General features: G+C 32.3%; 2 protein-coding genes and 1 pseudogene across 4 annotated transcripts; all 3 read left to right on the top strand.

Moving 5' to 3' along the window:
• Positions 1 to 3,036: 3,036 nt before the first annotated feature.
• LOC101496824 (sucrose transport protein SUC4) lies at positions 3,037 to 16,690 on the top strand. Of its 3 annotated transcripts, XM_004490444.4 has the most exons (6): positions 3,037 to 3,695; positions 8,182 to 8,915; positions 9,305 to 9,368; positions 9,452 to 9,495; positions 15,647 to 15,806; positions 16,347 to 16,690. In XM_004490444.4, exons 1-5 carry the CDS (start codon positions 3,170 to 3,172, stop codon positions 15,803 to 15,805), a joined length of 1,527 nt encoding a protein of 508 aa, XP_004490501.1. In that variant the 5' UTR covers positions 3,037 to 3,169; the 3' UTR covers position 15,806; positions 16,347 to 16,690. The 3 variants fall into 3 exon arrangements, with proteins under 3 accessions (XP_004490501.1, XP_004490500.1, XP_027187669.1); XM_004490443.4 differs by having other exon boundaries at positions 15,647 to 16,690; XM_027331868.2 differs by lacking the exons at positions 15,647 to 15,806; positions 16,347 to 16,690 and adding an exon at positions 14,762 to 14,809.
• LOC113785458 (probable inorganic phosphate transporter 1-7) lies at positions 12,576 to 13,950 on the top strand (annotated as a pseudogene).
• A 4,372-nt stretch (positions 16,691 to 21,062) lies between the features above and the next one.
• LOC101495941 (protein DETOXIFICATION 48-like) lies at positions 21,063 to 23,352 on the top strand. Its single transcript, XM_004490441.4, has 2 exons — positions 21,063 to 21,382; positions 21,679 to 23,352. Exons 1-2 carry the CDS (start codon positions 21,227 to 21,229, stop codon positions 23,200 to 23,202), a joined length of 1,680 nt encoding a protein of 559 aa, XP_004490498.1. The 5' UTR covers positions 21,063 to 21,226; the 3' UTR covers positions 23,203 to 23,352.
• The last annotated feature ends 796 nt before the right edge of the window (positions 23,353 to 24,148 follow it).

Genomic DNA, 24,148 nt, shown 5'->3' with positions numbered 1-24,148 from the left:
TAATTAATTACATTGTAAAAAAATTTATTTCTTTAGAAAATGAAAATATCATTTTGAAGAACAAGTCTCAAAATTTGATTTTTAAGTGAAATCTTCAAATCATAGGAAACATTTTTCGAAAAATAAATCTTTTTTCAAAAGATATTATGAAAATCTAAGATACAAAATATGTCTCATGTTACTTGTTTCTATATTAGCAATAAGGGATGCATATTCTCTAAATGTTTTATAAAAAAAGTTGAAGCAACATCATCTAAAGAGACGAGTTCATTATCTTCTGCATTTAAACGACCAACAACAAATTGACTTTTTGAATTTTTTTGTCATGTCATGAATATATTTTCCACACACAACACTACAATTTCATACATTGATGCACTAGATATAACCTCACAACCCAACTGGACACTCACAGATTTTGGATCTTGTGTCTTTGTGTTTCAATTGCTTCTTGTATTCTTCATACACACAAACTATTTCATAATAAAAGAAATTATTTTATTCGAATAGAACCATAATCAAACTTTGTAATAACTATTGCAAATCTTAACTTAGTTGCTTCATGACGAACCCAAAATTTAACAAATAATCTCGAGTGATAAATTTCTTATCATTGGTAAAGTTTTAACAAAATCAAGTGCCTCTACAACTAGTTTGACAATGTTCAGTTTTGATTCAGCTAGAGGATCCTCGATAATTAAAATAATATCATAGTCATGAGCAAAATAGACTAATACACACTATCTGAGATGCCAATCCGAACACCTTTTATGCATGTCTGAATTGATAGATTCGAAAAAAAAGTACATAGTTTTTTTTTTTAGAAAAACAAAACAAAAAGTACAATGAAAAGGAATTTAAAGTCACATTAACTTTGTGTCGAAACAAAAACAACGTAGAAATCATCAATGAATGTGTATTGAAATATAAATTTCATGAAAATGGTTATGTTTAAAGGATGAAAGTGTTTTAAAATTTAACTGTATAGACAACATTTCAATCAGTCAACCCAAATAAGACAATTTCTATGATATTCTTAAAAAAGAAGAGTGTATTAGAACTCTTAAGTTTTTTAACTTGTAAACGTGTTACTTTTTTCTACGTTGATATCTATATATTATATATTAAGTTGATATCTATATATTATATATTAAGTTGACTAAATTATGTCTACCGGTAAATTTATTTTTTCAATTTAATCTCTATAAATTTAATAAATTGTTTTTCTATATTTTTTTATTTATTTAAAATTAAAATCATTGTGAATCCAAAAGTTCAGAACTCCTTCTCTTCTCTCGCGAAACCGCTCCACCATTGAAGGAAATCGTTCTCCTCCACCGTCCTTCTACTGTCGTAAGAAGAACTCTCCATCGTTCTTCTACCACCGTGAGAAGATCCCTCCTTTGTCTCACTCTCAATTCGCTCGTGTTTGCGTCGCTCTTGTCTTGGTGTTGTCAACCATGCACCATCATTGACGCGCCGTCGTTTCCAAATTCATCCTTGATTCTTGATTAACTAATAACAAATATAGACAAAATAAAAATGGAGGAGAGAGACGATAAAAAGCGGTGAAGAAAAACGGTGAAAAACGACATAAAATAGAAACTTAGTTACTTTTGTATATAATTTAATAAATAAATATTTTTTTTTTAAAATAAAACAAAAATATAAAAATTCAAAAAATTAGTAGTGTTAAATTATAATCAAACTTACTTATAAATAACATACCATTAAATTATTAGTGATTTAATTTAATAATAATAAAACATATTAATTTTAAATTATACCATAGAAATCCACTCCAAATAAATGTAAAAAATTTAAGTAACTTCTAATTTTGAATCCATATTTATAGAAGGCTTTTCAGCTCGAACCCCTACATTTTACAACTCTACTGAATAATACCACTAAACTATAAAACAGAAAAGTATCACAGTATTAGTTATAACTTATATAACTATATAATAAGGACAGTATCCAATGAAGTACACAATACGGCTTATAAAAATCTTGTAATGAAAATAATTGAATAAACAGATTTTCAAACAAATCGTAATTACTTAATTAACCCTGAAAGAGCATAAAAAGTTAGCCGACCATGGCCAAATCATCATCACCTTTTTAATTTTATATTTTCATCATAACGTTATATGCGACAATACTCTATCTGTTTACCTGTCACTATTAACCTATAAATAATAAAAGCGACACTGGAATTTTTAAAACAAACCCATTCTTATCATCTTGTTGTCGTTTTACCTATAAGCCACAATCCAACTTGTATTCGAGTTGCTCCAAAAAATAAACTGTGTAATATAAATATATATTTTATTTTGTATTAAATATTTATTTTAATATTTTATTACTTAAATATAATTTTAATTTTTTATTAAATATTTATTTTAATATTTTATTATATAAATAATGAATATTTATAATTTTTATTCTTTTAAATAATTAAATAATTATTGTTATGGTGTATTGATGTTTAATTTTAAATCAGTTGTAAAGTTAAATGTACAATTTTAATAAAGACGAAATAAAAATATAAATAACTTTAATAAATATATTTTATTTTAAAAAATTCACAAATGATTCAAATAATGTAATTTTATTTAAATATAAATTTATTATATTAATAATTGTTAAAATAGATTTAAATAATTAAATATTATTATAATTTTGATTGTGATTGAGACAATGATTAAAATATATTATTTATAAAAAATAAATAACAAAATTAATAAAAATGTACAATAAAATCTAAAATAAATATTAAGAAACATTAATCAACAAAATCATATTTGAATATATTTTTAACAAAATCTAAAGTAGGTTTTTTTAATGCACAAAAAGGAGTTTTTCTTCATGCTGAAAAACGTGGTAAAATTAGTGTAATTTATTTACTATACTATTAATATTTTTGTTAGCAATAATTAAAGGACAATTTCGTAAATATATCCTTGGACGAGGTCAATTTTGGCAACAAAAGCTCACAAGTCCATCAACTTCATTTCCTTCCTCACACAAAACATCACCATCACTACCACCTTTGCTTCCACTTTACACAAAACCAAACCCCCCCTCTCTTCTCTTACACCTCACAAAACACTTTTCAATTCGCAGGGGATCGGCATCGTAATTAAAACTTCCAAACGCAACACCACCGATGCCGAACCCCGAACCAAATCCTCACCGGTCCAAAAACAAACCCTCCACGTCATCATCTAGACCACCACCGGTTCGACCCCCGGTTCGTTCTCGAGTTCCGTTGAAACAGTTACTCCGTGTAGCATCCGTAGCAAGCGGTATTCAATTCGGTTGGGCTTTACAGCTTTCACTATTAACACCCTACGTTCAGCAATTAGGAATCCCTCATCAATGGGCCAGTATTATCTGGCTTTGCGGCCCAGTTTCCGGCCTGTTTGTTCAGCCTTTAGTCGGTCTTTTAAGTGACCGTTGCCAAAGCCGATTCGGTCGACGGAGACCGTTTATATTAGTCGGCGCTGCTTCGATTGTCGTCGCCGTTGTTATAATCGGTTACGCCGCTGATATTGGTGGTTTACTTGGTGATGATATTACAGGGAGTTATCGTCCGTTTGCTATAATTGTTTTTGTCATAGGGTTTTGGATTCTTGATGTTGCTAATAATGTTACTCAAGGTCCTTGTAGAGCTTTACTCGCTGATCTCACTTGTAAGATCTTCTTCTTACTCAGATTCTTGATTTGATCCTTAATTCGAGTTTTCACTGTTCATGCATTTTGCTTGATTTTGATTTATTTATTTTTTTTATATATATTATTATTATTATTGGTAAAGTTGGTGATTCGATTTGACATGGTTGCAGTTTTTGTGTATAGTTCAAAAGAGATCGAAAAACCGCGTGATATTTCGTATCGTGCTGGTTGATTAGTTGACTTTAATGATGACTTTCGAATTTAATGCATTTCATCGTTAGTTTCGGTTGGTTTACTTATATGAATGGAAAATTATTGATTAATGAATTGAGTTTACTAAATTTTATTCCGTGAGATGGATTTAGTAAATAATGTATTTGGTGTTAGATTTGGAAAGTTGGTGTAGATTTGGAAATTGTTGTGTGGTAGGTAGATTATACAAGACGTGGTATGCAATGATTAACAAAAATAATAGTAAATAATGCCACGTGTCACGGGATACGGCTAACATTTGCGGTCAATGCATTTTTTCATTCATATATATGCGCTATTCTAGCAAGATTTGTTGAGTGCTTGTTTTGAAACTCATGGTGTTGGATTCCACGTCACTTTTTACTTTTAGTTGTGGCCTTGGATTTTATTAGAGTATAAAAATATCTAATGATATCTTGATGTTATGCTTGAGTATCTTAGTTTTTCTTGTAGTATTTTGTCTTAGATTATCTTTTAAGATTAATTTTCATTTTTTCCAACACATTTTAGCCATTTATTCTTTTAATAGATAAAGAAAGTGGAATTTATTAAGATCTACATTTGAAAATGTCAATAAACTATTTTTAATATTTTCCGAAATGCATTTTCATTAACTAACATTTCATCTTCTTTATATGTCAATGATTCTCTTTAAGAGTCTCTAATTAAGCTTAAAATAAACACACATTTTAGAAAATGAAAACACAAAATGTTTTATACAAAGTAAAGGAAGCCTTAGTTTTTTTAGAGTTTCTTATCTTAGATTATCTTTTAAGATTAATTTTCATTTTTTCGAACATTTTATTCACCAACTATTATTTTAACAGATAAAGAAAGTCTAATTGTACGTAAAGACCTAGCTTAAATGGCAATGTCAATATTATTAGGTCAATCATTTTTCGTGGAGATCCAGGATTGAACCCGAGATCTCCGCTTTGCATGTGAGTTCACAGATGATGCTTGTCATTTCGTCTACAGTCAAATAAAAACAGAAAGTGGAATTTATTGAGAGCTATATTTATTCACTTAATAATCTTGTGTGTAAAATTAAAATACAACAAAGAAAGTTCTGCATAAGATTATATATATAGAGATTAGTGCCAATTTCTAAGCATTTGAAATTGAAACCACGGTTCTGTTTTGGATGGTTTAGTTTTCTATTTAGAAGAACTGGATAACTTGGAAGGCTTAATTTTCTATTTTGGGAGGTCATGCAACTCTAAATATAATTTTTTTTTTCTTTCTCCTTTTTATGAGATGAATATTTTGGAGCAGATATGGAAGGTATACTATTGTTGAAGTTGTGGGATTTTAGAGAAAAGGAGAAGAGAAAATAATAAGGGTTTGAATATTATTGATAATAGCTTAATGCTTACTTGATTACAAAAGATTCAGTACTAATCTCTAAACATAGACTTAATCTTAAATCAGGAACAAATCATAATAATAAAGAGAGATATTCTAAGATATCTCTATGATTATAAATTGATCATAAGAAATAATTCAAGATACTCTAATATAATATAAAAGATATTATAAGATATTTTCTAATATTCTAACACTCCCCCTCAAGCTAAAATTTACTAAGTTATAGCTTGTTACAAGAAAATAATGTTTTGCTCTGCAAAATAATAAAAATGATGGAAAAGCAACTCAGGGATGCAAGTGAAGTCGGAGAGAATTGCTATAAATGTAGCCTAGCCAGATAGCCGATATCATCAGCTTGAGAGAAATTCATGACAAGCAATTGAACAAAGCAAGGTCCAAAACTGCATTTGGAAGCTTCAAACCAATAATATTGGAGAGGCGTGCTTCAAAGAGAGAAAGACAAAGCTAATACATCTAGGACAAAGATGGAGCCAGTGCATCTGGGACAAATTGCCATGCTAAAGTGTGAGTCATGAAAATAAAAGACATTGTCAGAACGACCATCAATGGAAAAAGAAGTCATCACTAATATGATTCATTTGTGGGAAAATGAACACCACCGAAATGATCGTCGGTGGGAATAGAAGCCACTATTATAATCTATTAGTAAGAACTAAATTGCATGACAAACACCAAAGAAGAAGCAGCACGACTCTAATGAAACGAAACCATGATCAATCAACGGAGTGAGAAAATGCGTCCAAAACAGGAGAGATAACAGTTGTTTGAACAATAACACATATTTCCGTTGATCAAAATTGGAAAGTAAGGGCAGATCTGAAACCGTGAGGCCGAAGTGAGTTCAACAAAAAAGGCCGCGTTTAAAATGGCTGTCAGACGTGTCGTCAAATGGACAGTGAAGAGAGGCGGCGCGTGGATCTGACGTGCAATGGACAGTGAGGCGCGTTCGGTGGCTTTCTGTTGTGCGATTTGAGGTGTGGGCCGATCTGGAAGAGGCGAAGCTGATGGAATGGTCGTTTGCCGGAAAAGCCGCTGGAAACAGTGGCAGTGACAGCGACAGTAGCAGACGGGGCAGCAGCGACGATTGTGGGCGAAAGTGACAGCAGTCACAAAAAGGAATGATCATGCTAGAAAAGAGAAACTATGATTATATTCCCTAACTGTTGGGAACTCGACAGCGGAACAACGGCAAAATTGTTCAAGGAGGATCGAAATAGACTCTGATACCATGTTGAAGTTGTGGGATTTTAGAGAAAAGGAGAAGAGAAAATAATAAGGGTTTGAATATTAGTGATAATAGCTTAATGCTTACTTGATTACAAAAGATTCAGTACTAATCTCTATTTATAGAGAAACATAGACTTAATCCTAAATCAGGAATAAATCATAATAATAAAGAGAGATATTCTAAGATATCTCTATGATTATAAATTGATCATAAGAAATAATTCAAGATACTCTAATATAATATAAAAGATATTATAAGATATTTTTTAATATTCTAACAACTATGAACTAGGAAGATGAAAGAATTCATTAAAGCTTGTTTCCCTCTCATCCATTATGAAGAGTTTATCTTTGTTCAATAGGAGTTGAAATTTCCATAGAGGATTTATAAGATTTATAGATTTTTTTAAGTCATGATGTGAGAGAAAGATTGTGGTAACTTGGTTATTTGTAACATTTGTTTGTAGGTCAAAAGGAGAGAAGGGTTTAGGTCCTGTTAAGTTTATGAATATTTTTTGTTTTGTTTTGTTCAATACTTCAATTGTAAATTAAGTATGTATGCTTTATACTTTATAGCAGAGTGAGTGGGATGGTAGCCTAGCAACTCTTGCTTCTGACGAGGCTTTGGAAATTCATTTCTCTTCACGTTTTTCCTCTGCATATTATCCCATTCTAAGTTTATACTGTTCTTAGGTTTGAAACATCTCTTGGAAATCTAAGTTTGAAAGTTATACTTTGTTAATGCATTGCTCTGCAGCCAATCACATCCAGTATAGGATTTTTTAGGTGTTCAGATTATTTGAAATGTCCTAACTGGTTAGATGACTTAGGATTTTACAGGAGTAGTTGGGAAATATGTGTTCTTAGACTTGCTAAGTGACAAGTTTTAAAGCCTCTCTGTTCAACACACGGTTCTGTTGCAAGGAATATCAAGGTAGTTTGTTGAAAGGCAGAAGACTGGAGAGCTCTTTTGTAACTAAATGCCTAGTTGGCAGTAGTGAGTTGGGGGAAAACATGTGTGAGAGTTGTAGGGATGGCTGGAATAATTAAGGCATTAAGGCTTGTGAGTGAATTGGCCACTCTCAAATCTGCCCTGTTTATTGTTTTTATTGCTGTCTGCTAAAAAATAGGATGGGACTAAACTGATCCACTGGAACTTTTTATACCAAATATACTGGATTGATATTCCCTTTTGAAAAGTGGGTATTTAACCTGCTTAATTGAAAATTAATTAGTTCTGCATGGATTGGTACCAGAGGTCTTCTGTCCAGATGATCTTCTGCTTAATATTAACTGTTGAACAGTTCTCAATTAAATTTAAAAGTATATAGTAATTATCATTTGTTTTCATCACATCTTACCTAAATTGCTTTGCAAAAGCACCTAAATGCCAGAATAAATATGCCTATCCTGTGCTTTACACATATAAAATGCTCATTTTCTCCGGATCTGAGTGGATTACATGTGCTTTGTGTCAACTCCCTCATCCCCTCGAAAATAAAAGCACATTAAATGTGATGTTTTTATGTTTGACATACGTATTATGTAAATGAATGCGATCAATTTGAACAAAAGAAAAATAAGACAGCGATGCCTCTCTTTCTTTTCTTTATCTTTTTCTTCTTTAAATTTCAGGCAATGATGCTCGGAGGACACGTGTTGCAAATGCTTACTTCTCCCTGTTTATGGCCATTGGTAACATTCTTGGCTATGCAACTGGGGCATACAGTGGTTGGTACAAGATTTTTACTTTCACACTTACCCCTGCATGCTCTATTAGTTGTGCAAATCTCAAGTCTGCTTTCTTTCTCGACGTTGCTTTCATTGCGGTCACAACATATCTCAGCCTTGTGTCTGCTCATGAAGTGCCTCTAAGTTCAAGTGGGGCAGTGCATGCCGGAGAAGGGACAGGTAGTGCGGAAGAAGCTTTCATGTGGGAATTGTTTGGGACATTTAAATATTTTTCATTCCCTATATGGATTGTACTGTCTGTAACTGCTCTGACATGGATTGGGTGGTTCCCGTTTATTCTCTTTGATACTGATTGGATGGGTCGAGAAATTTATGGTGGTGATCCAAATGGAGGCCTTATTTATGATACTGGAGTTAGAATGGGAGCACTTGGTTTGTTGCTTAATTCAGTTGTTCTTGGAGTAACATCATTGCTTATGGAAAGGCTATGCAGGAAGCGGGGGGCTGGTTTTGTGTGGGGAATCTCAAATATCTTGATGACTATTTGCTTTCTTGCAATGTTAGTGTTAACCTATGTGGCAAATAGCATTGGCTATGTAGGTAAAGGTCTACCACCACCAACAGGCATTGTGGTCGCAGCGATAGCAATCTTTACCATTCTTGGCTTTCCACTGGCAGTAAGTTGCGCTGTTCTACGCTAAATGCAGATTGTTCATTTCCTGTCCATATAAAAGGCAGCTTTTATGTCTCTTAGTCCATTAAAATAGAATCTCAAATTCTATTCAATTCTTTTTTGCAATCATAGTGGCTAATACACGTGAGTTATGTTCATTAACTTGTAATTGGCCAACAAAGGTTTGTAAGGAGTTGACTCATACCCCACAAGGGCATGGGTTCAGCATACCTGTCTCCTTTAATTTTGTTTTTTGGGTACAATTCTTGTGAGTTGTGATACATTTCTATTTGAATATTACATGATATGCCTGAAATGGAAATGAGTTGACATCATATAGTCTATTATTAATCTATTTTATTAACTTTGATTTTTGTTACTTTTTTATTGTAGATAACTTACAGTGTTCCATATGCCTTGATTTCAACGCATATCGAACCATTGGGACTTGGCCAAGGTGGGTTTCTATTCATGGCCTTATTTATTCCTTCTTAAAGATAAGGCTACAAGACTAATTATTTGGGTTCTTCATACTTACAGGGTTATCAATGGGTGTCCTGAATCTGGCAATAGTGGTTCCACAGGTATTTATTCTTTTGAATTTCTTTTATTTATATATGATTAGAGTTTTAAGAGTTGAACTACTCTTTGTTGTTTTATAAACCCAGGGAAAGTACAATCTTATTTAGATTTCCATATGAACTTGGTCAACTTCTATACTTAAAAATATGTTGATGCAATTATGCAAATACACTCAGCTTCATATCACATGATAAAACGGTATAACTTACATAAATCATTTAGGTTGAAATGCATGCCTATTGATGGCATGACTGGCAAGGGACGGATTCATGTACATATAATTGGGGGCAGCTTCCCCCATTAGCTTTCAATTGTTTGCATTAATCATTGAATAATTATATTTTTGTTCTCATAAAAATTAAGGGTTAACCCCACTAAATAATAAGTGATTTTTCTAAAATGTTTGTGAAAACAAAAATATATTGTACGTCTACAAGAGGCAGTAGTAATAATTTTCCCCTTCCCTAATTTTTGTTTTTAAAAATCATATTGTATAGATTCAATGAAAAATATATTTCGGTAGTTACCTTTTATTGTGTGTGGCAACTACAACGGTTGAAATGAGTTTCTTACAATGAGTTTTGAGAAGAATCAAGTGTCATAGGAATTGTTGAATGATTTTTTGGTCATATATTTAGAGACTTACTTTTTAGTATTAAAAAATTTACTACTATAAATAGTTTGAAATAGAGACAAAATTCTAGAGATGAAGAAAGACTAAATTTGTCAATAATTCAATCGCTAAGTGTTAGAGACGTCAAATTGGATGACAAATTTTACTTTTTCCCTCTCTATCATTATTTCAATTTTACTAATAACAATTTCAAAATATGAAACCACGTAGAGAGAAATTGTGATTTGTAGATGTTAAGATATCTTCAATTTTTGATATATAATTGTATAGTTTTTATAATCCCCAATTTTTATTTATTTATTTTTTGATAATATTTTTACAATTTTATTTATACATTGATTTTTTACATGAATATTTATAATATGTAAGTTTGCCCCCGCCGGTAAAAATTCCTGGATCTGTCTCTGCTGGCAAGAGGCAGTAAGATGTTGTAAACTGTGATCCCTTACAGTGCATTCAGGACTTGTAGGTCTCATGGAATTTGTTGAATAAATCATCAGTTCAGAATTCTTCCAGTCGTGGTATTGAGAGAGAGAATTTCAGAGGGGAAAAAAAATTGTATTTTAAATGGAGTTTCAATTAACTGAATATAGCTGTTTCTGTTATTGGCTTTTTACAACTGACCTTAACCTGTATTCACCGGTCTTAACCTATATTAAGTATAACTAACTTTGGGAGTTAGTTACTGCTGTACATTAAGCTAGGCTACACATAGTTTACCCAAGAACTATTCTCACATGTGGTATAAGTAGAGTTTCGTGTGCTGCATTTGTTTGATTTGATGACCTAATTGTTGCCTTTCAAAAGTTCATTGCAACACAATAAAAAACTGGCCATTTGTATTTGATAACAGAAGAAATATTAATAGATAGAAGATGATAGGCACTTTATGCGGTAACAGAGAATAAAGGTTATAAAAGGAAGAGTTGCTGGAAATAATAGATGCAAGAATCTCAACATATAGTTGCCAACTAGAGTGTCTGTATGGTGTGGACTGGCTTGCAACACATGAAAACATACCAAAATTTCCTTTTACTAATATTACATGGGGTGTTTTATAATGTCCCAAAATTAATTGAAATCAAACAAATCCACATGCAGGACCAAAATCCATAGGTGGATGTGCAACAAAGTACATCCATAATTAGAAAAGCCGCCCTTTACTAATGGGGAACATGCACATTTTCCACTTCATTCTTATCATCTTGCAATGACCTGAGATGGTTGCTGTTAATCAGGTCACAGGACCTTCCAACTCTGCTTTCTTTTCACACTTTTTCCTTCTGGATTTTGTTTGCAAGGGAGTTGTTGTTTCATTATTGTCCTTGGAAAAAATACCATGTTCTCAAGGTGGAAATAAAGAAATTGTCCTTTGAGTAATTCATTATTGTCCCAATTGTTTCTTTTAGAGGGCGATCGTGCAATTGATCTAAGAGTGCAAGAGAGTGGACTTACCCCTTCTTTGACCTAACGATGATGTTGGGCATCAGAGGTGATGTGGTCAGCTCTCAATATGAATTAATAGGTAAAGATGATGTGGAATTAGTGGTATCTGCTGTTTGTGAATAGGTTTGAGTAAGGTTGTCAAACTCAAAAATCGATGTAAATTTTAGAAAGCTTCCGTAGAATCGACTTGTAGACTCTTAAAAGTTTACCTAGAATGAAAAATAATACTAAAAAACCCTATAAATGGCTTATATGCATAATATAATACCATTGACAAAACAAAGCAAAGTAGTGAAGCACAACCTTTCTGTGAAACGGTGATTCAGCATGAGAAGAAAAGGTGGAAAGGAAAGCTTGTATTAGAATATTAGAAAATAACTTATAATATCTTTTATATTATATTAGAGTATCTTGAGTTATTTTATAGGATCAATTTATAATGATAGAGATATCTTAGAATATCTCTCATTATTATTATGATTTGTTCTTGATTTAGGATTGAATCTATGTTTCAAATATAGATTAGTATTGAGTCTTTTGTAATCAAGTTAGCGTAAAACTATTATCAATAACATTTAAACCCTTATTATTTTCTCTCCTCCTTTTCTCTAAAATCCCACAACTTCGACATGGTATCATAGCCTATTTCGATCCTCGTTGAATGATCCCGCCTCTATTCCGCTGCCGAATTCCCAACAGTTTGGGAATATAATCATAGTTTCTCTTACAACAGCTTGGTTATGGATTGGTTCAATGCCCGACTTTGGTTTTGGCACCAACATGGGAGTTGGTACAACAGATTGAGAAGGTTATGGATGCTCTTGGTGATTATCTTGGTTTTAAGGTTCATGCTTGTGATGGTGGAACTAGCGTTCATGAGGATCAACGTATTCTCCAAGGTGGTGTCCACACTGTTGTGGGCACTCTGGACATGTGTTTGACATGCTGCGAAGACAGTCTCTTCGGCCAGATTGCATTAAAATGTTAGTTTTGGATGAGGCGATGAAATGCTTTCACGTGGTTTCAAGGACCAGATCTATGGCTTCTTCCGTTTCTGGCTTGGTTTTGGTATTGGTGGAGACTACCCGCTTTCGGCTACCATAAGTCAGAGTATTCTAATAAGAAGACTTGAGGTGCCTTCATAGCTGCTGTCTTTGCCATGCAGGTTTTTGAAATCTTGGGAGGTGGTGTATTTGCAATCATAGTTTCAGCTGCATTCAAAGCCAGGTTTGATTCTCCACCTTACTCGGTCAATCTAGTTGGTTCAACTGTTCCACAAGCAGATTACATTTGGAGGAAAATTGTGATGGTAGGAGCACTCCCACCTGCATTTAGTTACTATTGGCGGATGAAGATGCCCGAAACTGCTTATTACACCGCTGTAGTTGCTAAGAACACGACGAAGGCTGCAGCGTACAACAAGTACTTGGTTCTTGCTTGATATTGCATTTTATAGCCAAAATCTATTTCGAAGGATATTTTCAGCGCAATTGGTTGGATACCTCCTGCGATGAGCAGGAAAAATCATATGGTTTATTCTCAAAGGAATTCCTTAGTCGCCATGGACTACATTTACTTGGTACAAAAAGGACTTGGTTCTTGCTTGATATTGCATTTTATAGCCAAAATCTATTTCGAAGGATATTTTCAGCGCAATTGGTTGGATACCTCCTGCACAAACAATGAATGCACTTGAGGAGGTTAACAGAATCGCAAGAGCTCAAACGCTAATTGCTCTATGCAATACTATTCCAGGCTACTGGTGTACAGTGGCACTCATTGACAGAATAGGAAGACTTGCAATTCAATTGATGGGATTCTTTTTTATGACTGTCTTCATGTTTGCTCTTGTCAGTCCCTATGAACATTGGACTCATAAGAATCACCGTATAGGATTTGTCGCATTGTACTTATTGACCCTCTTCTTTGCAAATTTTGGGCCAAATGCTACTTACTACATTTGTTGTGCCGACAGAGATTTTTCCTGCTAGATTCCGATCTACTTGCCATGGAATATCATCAGAAACGGGAAACTTAGGGCTATAGTTGGTGCATTTGGGTTCTTGTATTTGGCACAAAACAAGGACAAGAGTAAAGCTGATGCAGGGTACCAAGTAGGTATTGGGGGTGAAAATTTCTTTGCTTCTGTTGGGTGTGGTTAACATTTTGGGCTTCCGTTTTACTTTCTTGAGACACGATTATTCTCTCTTCGGCGGTTCCAAATCTGCCTTTACTTTCCAATTTTGATCAACGGAAATATGCGTTCTTGTTCAAACAACCGTTATCTCTCCTGTTTTGGACGCATTTTCTCACTCTGTTGATCAATCATGGCTTTGTTTCGTTAGAGTGACACTATTTCTTCTTTGGTGTTTGTCATGCAATTTAGTTCTTATTGATAGATTATAACAGTGACTTCTATTCCTATCGACGATCATTCCGGTGGTGTCCTTTTTCCCACATATGAATCATATTAGTGATGACTTCTTCCGTTGATGGGTATTCTGACGGTATCTTTTATTTTTATGACTCACTTTATTTTGTCAATTTGTCCCAGATGTACTGGCCCCATCTTTGTCCCTGATATACTAGCCTTGCCTTTCTCTCCCTAAAACACGCATTTCTCTCCTTGAAGCATATTCAAGTTTAAATATTTTGAGTCTCCGATATTATTGGTTTGAAGCTTCCAAATGCAGCTTTTTAGAAGATCATACCTTGCTTTGTTCAATTGCTTGCAATGAAGTTCTCTTATGCCGATGATTACTCCAGCTATCTGGCTAGGCTTTATTTTTAGCAATTCTCTCTAACTTCACCTGCATCTCTGAGTTGCCTTTCCATCCACTTTTATTCTTTTGCGGAGCAATACATTGTTTTTCTTGTAACAAGCTAAAGCTTAAAGCTTGAGGGGGAATGTTAGAATATTATAAAATATCTTATAATATCTTTTATATTATATTAGAGTATCTTGAGTTATTTATAAGATCAATTTATAATTATAGAGATATATTAGAATATCTCTCATTAATATTTTGATTTGTTCTTGATTTAGGATTGTGTCTATATTTCTCTATAAATAGAGATTCTATTGAGTATTTTGTAATCAAGTTAGCATAAAATTATTATCAATAATATTCAAACTTTTATTATTTTTTCTCCTCCTTTTCTCTAAAATCTCATTACAACTTCAACAGGTTCCATCACAAAAACAAATCCTCCCAAATTGAGAAGAAATGGACAGAAAACATGAAAAAAATTAACTGAGAAGACATTAGTACCCTGAAATAATTTTTACTTTTTTTCTTATTATATTATATTTGAACTAAGGATATATTTGTCATTTTATTAATATGCTTCTTTCTTTTCTCTCTCTTTTTCCTTTTGTTATCTCATACATACCAAACCAAATAATCATCTCATTTTCTTCCCTGTTTCTCTTCTAACTTTCTTTCCTCTACCTACCTTTCTCTCTTAAATCAAACATAGGCTACATGGTGAAACTGGAAGAATAAAACGTTAAATGGTGACTCAAATTAAAATGTGAAATTAAAAGAATAAAAGGCAGTATATAGAAGAAAATGTTAAATGTTGAAACCAAAAACCAATAGAGACTAGAGATTCATGTTCACAACATCTTGCTCTGTTCAGAGATGGGTGGGTCTCTAAGTGAATATAAAAAAAGATGGAAGGATATTTGTCAAATGCGCCCCAACTTCGCCTAGTCTTCTCCAGAGAAGGTACACTAAAAATAGTATACCAACAATGGAAAAGTTCTAATTCAATTAAAAAAGTAGAACATCAAATGAAATCTAATCAAAATTGGATGAAGTTTTTGCTTGCGCACAACTAACAAAGAGTGTTTTAAAATAAACATAGTTCCTGTTTTATAATTCTCCAAACAATGTTGTGTTTATATGTCAAATCAGTTCACGTTGTTTATCGTTCTAAGGTACTATATGTAGTTCCAAGTTCACGATGGTTTGTGTTTATAAAGGAAAACTTCGAAAAAACAGTGTAGTAGTGAACATGATTTCTGTTTTCAGAGTTAATGAGTTACATATATATCATGTTTTAAACAGATTGTGGTGTCCTTGGGAAGTGGACCGTGGGATCAGATTTTTGGTGGAGGAAATTCTCCAGCCTTTGCCGTGGCAGCTGTTGCAGCCCTTATGAGTGGGCTCTTAGCTTTATTAGCTATTCCACGAACTGGGACCCAAAAGCCTCGAAGCCGTGTATGAGGTATCATATGCTGTTTTCTTTTGGCACTTATTTCTTTCGAAGATGGATGGTGAACATGAACAGGTAGCAAGAATTTGTAAATAGTTATTGTTTTTGTAGCCTTTTTCTTGAGTCTTCCTCTCCTCAAGATTCCAACCTCCCACCCAATTTATAATGAATAAATGAAACATTGGCTGTGTTTTTATCTTGTTGGTCATTATTAAAACCAATGACCTGATTTTTGAGTGTTACTATTTTCTGAAGAAGGTTTCAGGAACAAATTTTGTTGAGATCCCAATGAGTTGAGTTGTCTATTTTTTTAAAAATATTGAGGTTGGTTGGCTATGTAAAACTATGAGGGACATTTACTGGTTGTAAGGAAAGGGGAATAATACTCTTGATGTCTAATTAACAATGTAAAACAAGAATTTCATATATAACTGCTATTCCCAAATATCTTGGAATTTCGTGTTATCAAAAAAGTTGTCACCAAATACTGATTGTCATTATGCGCAATTAATGGAGACCTTCGTCATTGTAAACCATTCTTGCCTGTGTCAGATGTTTCTATTAAGGCTAGATGTCGCGGGAATGTATGTTGTGGAGCATCTTCCATATGTTCCAAATGGCAACATCTTTTCCCACCAAGATGAGTTACTGCTGAATTGTTATTTATTTATTTCGACGCAATGCTGATTGTGCATTAGTGTTCCAATCACGGTGGTTTGGAATCTCATTCATTTGTGTGATGTGCTTGTATTTGTGGGATGAATTGTATAGTGGCACAACAGTGGCTGTGATTTTAGCTGATGTAAACGTTGATTGTGACTTTGTTCTACTGCTTCATTCTCCTTATTTTGTACAAGTATTTTCCTTGTGTTAATAAAATCAAATCTTGAACGATAGGTTTGGTATATGCTAGTCATTTTTATTACACCTAATTTGTGGGTCATGTTATGAACTGTCTAACTTGCATTATTCGAAGTATTCAATACTCTTAATTAAAGTATAGGATTCTGCAAACCAGCAAAAAGTTCTAAAGTTAGAACCGATGCCCGTTGACATTGATTAAGGAATCAAGAAATAAAAATTTGTTGATTAAAATGCATATTTCAACAATATTTATTATTATTTTTGGTATTTTAACAATGTTTTGTTGGTAGAAGATGGAGAGGAGACGAGAGATTATTTGAAATCTGTTTTGTTCAGTTCAATATATTTTGGAGGAAAAACAGGGAAATAGAGGAAAGCCAAATTTCTCAATTTTGACTTGACTCTCTTCCAATATATCACAATGGTCCTTTGTGATCCATTATAGATTTCTCTCTTACTCTCCTTTTAACTAAAAATATATAATTGAATTCGTCCCTTTCCTTCCCCTCTTATTAAATTGAGCATGTCTAAATTATGTTAATTACTTAAAGTTTTAAACTTTTTTTAGCTTTAAAGATTAAATGCATTTTCTCCATTTGATAGTTTCAAATTTTAATTTCTTAAATAATCTAATCAGAGGGAAAATTGATCAATTTATTTTACAGCTTTTGAACCACGGAATAAGTTTGCGTTTAATATGCATCACCATTAATGAAAAGCCGGTGATATATTGATTCTTGGTTGCTTTCAAGCCTTTTGCACATTTCCCTTTAACTTGGAGTTTTACATGACAGGAAATGTTATTAATTATAGAAGTTAGCATCAATAGGTAAATTATTGGCAAACTCTTATGTAATAATTGATTGATGAAAGTGGGTGCAAGTAATGTTATTCGACTTTTACCATCAGGTTAGGCTTCTAAAACTAATGTTATTTTATTTTTGGTGATATATGATATGATTTAATTTGGTGGACAGAAGATGCTTACTGGTTCTGGTCCATAAAATTCTTAGCACATGTCTATCTAAATTATTTGATTTTTGGCGCCAAGTGGTGTAATTTAATAATCTTATGTCAGCGACATATATCTCGATGTATCCAAAACAAAGTAATTTGATTCGTGGAGAGATTGGTAGTGTGATTTGGTAGAACAGTTGCCCCAGTCATCATGAATGAAAACATAACCATTCTCCTATCTATAAACAGGGAAAAGTTTTGGTTTCAGTGTCACGAGCATAGAATCTATTCCACCTTGTATAGAAGCATAATCTTTTATAATGTCAAAAAATTAAACTGTGATATTTGTCTTGTCAGTCTTTCTCAAACTTGAGCTGTAGCTCTAATTCTGTCTGATCTCCACTTACCCAACTTGTCTTAAGATGTCTTTATGATTGATGACAGTGCATTTTTATGCCATAATTATTTTATACTAGCTAGAACTTGGGTGAGTTTCAATTTATTATTAAATTAAGAGAGAATTATGCCAGATTCCAAATGTGTTTCCATTTCATGTTCATCCTTTGGACGACAGTGGTTTTATTTTGCTCTTTTCACCACTGTTCTTGCTATTACTGCTGATTATACTGACTTGATGTCATTACTATATCTGATGTTTTAAAATCTTACATGAATATGTAGTGTTTAAATCACTTGTCTTATTGTTATTGTCATAACATCTTTTGAACTCGAAATGCATGTAATTGACAATCTATGCAACCACACTGTAAGGAAAATCAACACCGTTTATGCAAAATCAAACTCCTCCACATAATAATAAATTTAAAAAATTGTTCTCAATAATCCATTTTACCAGAAATCAAGTTTATCCTTACTATCATTTTTTGATTGCATGGATATATCCAAAATCTGTCTCTTTTTCATTTCCAATAACTGGTTGAGCAAAAAATACGTATAATCTGACTTCACATATCATGAGTTTCAGAGAAGTTCAATTATGTACTGATATATTCCAGGAGTAAAAAACAAACAAAAATTGTTTTGGCATAGAGTGTGAGTGGTGCACATTGTAAGTGAAAGGAAAAGGAGTGAGTTTTTCAATGTCTTTGAGATAATGATAATGAACAGAGGTGCCTCTGTTCCCTTCACTCTGCCAATGCTCTTGTATACACATCACACCTTTAAGATACAAATTAAATGGTTGTGATTGGGAGTTAGTAATTCTCTCTCCAATGTTTCCCATTTCCCATCTGTCTCTTCTACATACAGCCAGTAACACCGCTTGTGGTCCCATTCATGACAATAACACAAATCTCCACATTTTATTATATGGATAATATCATATCAATGAAGATAACTTCAACAAGAGGAAAAGTGGTAAAAGTGTAATATTCATACATTATTCTCTCACCATCCAACAACAATTCAATCACATGATTTGTGTCTCATGCGAGGTCTTAAATTCGAATTCAACTCTAAAAATGCAACAATATTAAAAGACTTGAGAGATTAAGCAGTATAGTTGTGTGCAGACAATACTCAATTTGCACAAAATTATATCCTTTCGGCTACAACTTTTATCTAAACACAAAATTAACAACCAATTTGTCGTTGTTATGAGTGCATGGTAAACCGGAATATAAAGAGATTGTTGACACCAAGAAATTAAATTATTCAACTAATCAAATTGCTTTACTTTTATATATGGCTGGATTTGCATCCATGCATTCATTGCCTCGACCAAAAATTGCCTGCACGTGATGGAACATTCAACTAGCAACAACATAAAGAGAAAATGAGCAAGAGGGAAAGAAATGTGGGTCCTAAAAATTTGAAATTTGTGAAAAATTGTCATCTTTAGAGTGATGAGGCCAAGTAATGAAGGGAATGTTTTAGGCTTTAGGTTGTTTTCTCTATATTGATCCCTAGACAGAAAGAGTTGTGTTAGGAATGGGTTTCTATGACATGAGTTGGGAAAGAATGGAACATGCATGGTTTGGCTAGGCATAAACCTAACATGTTTGCTTTGTCCAAAATAACCAACAAGTAGCTAATGTCGAAAACCAAACAAACCATGTTATATTTGAAGTGTATTAAATTTTTAAATATGTAGGACAAATACCAACCACATGTGTTTGTGTATGCCCTTGTCCTTTCAAAAAGTCTAAAGACTTCCATCGTGCTACACAAAAGAAGCATATTCTACTGTAGATCATATAGTAGATAGGTATGTAGAAATATACATTGTTTTCTATAAGTAGAAATTTACCGTCTTTTATTGTTTTTATAGTTGATATAATGAATTGATTGATGCTATATCAACAAAATAAATAAATAAATAAATAAATAAATAAATAAATAAATATTCATGCTTTAAAATTTTACTCGTATTTCAATTTTTTTTTAATTCGTTAAACATAATGATAAGTTTTTCATCTCGTCGTACACGAAAAAGCCTGTTTATTTTAAATTGTAACATCGATTGTAATTAAAAATTTTAATTGATTTTTATATACTAATCTATTCTAAACCACTCTCAAAGTGGTCCACCATAAAACCTACACACAAAAGAAACAAAGATAATAATCTTAATTGATGTCTAATAAAAAATGTGTAATCAGTTGTGCCATAATATTATGTAACGATGACTATATAACTACGAGTCAACAGCTAGAGAAAAGTTAAACTTTTATGATTAAGTTACAAAACATGATATGATAGTGGTTATTAGAAAAATACTACTACATAACTATAATGAAAAAGAAAAAAACAACGTGTTAATCACTTCCACTTACAATTCCCAATTTGATTATGAAAATTCTCTTTCCCATTAAAGGTAAACCCAAAACACGGTGTTTGAAAAGATTATCCATTTCCATTAACAATCAAGCTATGTTAAAGCCACTATTTGGTGCCATCATTGTCAAAACAAACTTGTCGTTATTTTGACGGCTTAAAAAAATCAATAAAGTGATTAAATGCATTGTTATTATTATTATTATTCGATCTTTCTTATCTAAATTTTTTAGTTTCACCGTCTTGAATATAACTTTTGACTTATTTTTCTCTCTAAACTTAAAAGTAAAGAAAACTTTTAATCCACTATTTTTTTAGATGCCATTACTCTATAATACTTTTTCTAACTTCATAAAATATTATAAAAAAAACTATAGGATATATTAATATCATAAGTTAACCACTAACTTTCATAGGAAGAGAAAAGTGTTATAGGTCGGTTACTATGCACCTCCACAAGCATTTCTTCCGTTCAAGTTTAATCTTTTTCTTTGACTTTTGTTTCAAAAAAAATTAAATTTTTATTTAAAAAAATTATATCTTCTTTATATGAAATTCATTTAAAATTAACATATTATAAATTTAAGAAAATTCTTCAAATTCTAGACACGTTTCAAAAAAGGCCCCTTTGCATTTTTTTCATGCATAAAAAGCCACTATCCTTCATTCCCTTCACCTCATATTGCACAACCTTTCTATTCTCCCTCACAAACTTGTGACTTTAGGAACAGAGAGGATCCTACATTTTTCTAACTTAGCCATTCATATAAAATCCCTTTTAACATACAAAAGTTTGAGTTTTTATAAACTTAGTCATGTGCAATCCAAAGCCATCTTCATCAACATCACCATTTCTTTGTCCTACAAAAACTCACCTCATAAATCCTAACACCAAAATTGTTTATTCCACTCCTACCCCTATTGATGATCAAATTCAAGATGAACTTCATACATGGCCTACACTTAGTGAGGTAATGAAACAGAACATATTCAACAAACAAAAAAACTCCTATATATATAAATTCTTTCCCTTCTGTTTTTCTTGTTAAAATTAATAATTAAGTTATATAAAGTAACAAATTACTATATTTTTAGTGACATTTCCTCATAAAAAAAATAATCTTTTAAGTGATATGTATTGATGGAACCTCAGCTTTCTACTGTCAGCTCAGCTTTGTCAGGATGATGAGCTGACAGTTGCAAGCCGACGGAAAAAAGTTAGTATACTGATGTTAAGTTTATAACTATATATATATTTTTTATTCAGGCCTTAGAAGAAATCAAAGAAATAGGAAAAATATCATGTCCAACAACAATAACTGGATTATTGTTATATTCAAGAGCTATGATCTCAATGATTTTCCTTGGATATCTAGGAGAAATGGAACTAGCAGGAGGTTCACTTTCCATAGGTTTTGCAAACATAACTGGCTACTCAGTGATATCAGGATTAGCCATGGGAATGGAACCAATTTGTGGACAAGCTTATGGAGCTAAACAATGGAAAATACTTGGCTTAACCCTTCAAAGAACCATTCTTCTTCTTCTCTCAACTTCCATACCCATCTCATTCATTTGGCTTAACATGGAAACAATCCTTTTATGGTCAGGCCAAAACCAAGAAATTTCATCAAAGGCACAAACTTTTATACTTTTTTTAATACCTGATCTTTTTTTGCTATCAATTCTTCACCCTTTGAGGATTTACCTTAGGACTCAAGGAATCACAATGCCACTAACATATTGTTCAGCTATTTCTGTTTTTTTTCATGTTCCTTTAAATTTTTTGTTAGTGGTTCATCTTGAAATGGGAATTGGTGGGGTGGCAATAGCAATGGTTTTGACTAATCTCAACCTCATTCTTTTGCTATCATCTTTTTTATACTTTTCTAGTGTTTATAAACAATCATGGGTCCCACCAAGCTTAGAATGCATTAAAGGGTGGTCTTCATTGCTCTCACTTGCTATCCCAACTTGTGTTTCTGTTTGTCTTGAATGGTGGTGGTATGAATTCATGATTATGATGTGTGGACTTTTGGTTAATCCTAAAGCAACTATTGCTTCAATGGGAATTCTTATTCAAACAACATCTTTGGTTTATGTTTTTCCATCTTCATTAAGTCTTGGTGTTTCAACAAGAATAGGGAATGAGTTGGGTGCAAATAGGCCAAGAAAAGCAAGAATTTCAATGATAGTTTCACTCTTTTGTGCTTTGATTTTAGGACTTGGAGCAATGGTTTTCACAACATTGATGAGACATAAATGGGGGAAATTTTTCACAAATGACAATGAGATTCTTGAGTTGACATCAATTGTGTTGCCAATTGTTGGACTTTGTGAGCTTGGAAATTGTCCACAAACAACTGGATGTGGTGTTCTTAGAGGAAGTGCTAGACCAACTATTGGTGCTAACATAAATTTGGGATCTTTTTACTTGGTTGGTATGCCAATTGCAATCTTTTTAGGATTTTTTGCTAAAATGGGATTTGCAGGGCTTTGGCTTGGGTTACTTGCAGCTCAAGCCTCATGTGCTTGTCTTATGTTGGTTGTTCTTTGTAGAACTGATTGGAATGTTCAAGTTCAAAGAGCTAAAGAACTCACAAAAACATCTACAATAACTACTTGTCATGATGATGATCTTGTTGCTAATTCTAAGTTACCTACATTTAACAAAAATGCTAATTCTTGTCTTGAAGAAATAGTTGTCATTCATGATGAGGTTACAAACACATCTTCACTTGAAACAGATCCACTTATCATAACCACTACTATCAATTACAATCAAGTTTAGTTAATTGGACTTTTTTTTTTATTTTTGTAACCATTTTTCTACCTTCATTTTAATGGAGTGTATTGTAGGACAAAGTATCCCTCTTCCCCTCCACTTTCTTTTCTTTTCTTTTTTTCTTTCTAGTAAATAACAATTTTAGTCCTTATTAAATGATATTATAATTGTCATTGAATATATCAAATTTACAAAAACATATTTGTATGTGTATTTTGTCAATTGCTTTGATTCTTAAATGTATATTTTATCAGTCAGTTGAATGTGTAAAATTATTAATAGAAAAACAATTAAAAACTATAATTACAATAAGAATTCTATAATTTCCATCAATTCAAAGACTACAATCTCAAACCTTAATGAAACAAAATAATTTTTATTTTTATTTTATTTGTATATGAAATGATAAAACATCGCACACAATTTCGATAATTTGAGTTTGAATTTGAGACATAATATTCGACTTAATAAGATTGATATTTGTCTCTTGAATTAAGTCTTTAACTATAAACAAAATAATTGTTTAGTTTTTATTTTTATTTCTTTGTTCCTTGAGGTAATTGTATTACTAATAATAGCCATTGAGAGAGAGAAAAAAGATCTGGATGCACTTTTTAATTACTTATCATAAAGGCCTTCATTCATAGAAAGTGGAGAGGTTGGGAGACAGCAAAAGGAATCTCTACCTTACTTTGGAATTGATCCTTTCCATAAAAAGTCAAATTACCTAAAAATGGAAAATTAACCTCTCATTCCATTAAAAATAAATTACCTGAGCATCTTATTCTTCTACTTCTACTTGTTCTCTCTCCTTTCAGTTTTGTTCTATAATAATAAAGCACATGAAATGATATAAAATACTTTTATCTTTTTTTCCTATTACTATTAGCTTTTTCTTGAGATAACTAGTACTATTAGTTAATATATATATTATAGAATTAGCCTAAGATTT

This window comes from Cicer arietinum, chromosome 2 (assembly GCF_000331145.2).
Source record: "Cicer arietinum cultivar CDC Frontier isolate Library 1 chromosome 2, Cicar.CDCFrontier_v2.0, whole genome shotgun sequence".
NCBI lineage: Eukaryota > Viridiplantae > Streptophyta > Magnoliopsida > Fabales > Fabaceae > Cicer > Cicer arietinum.
Note: the sequence above shows the minus strand (reverse complement) of the source record. Positions and strands in the feature narration are given on the sequence as shown.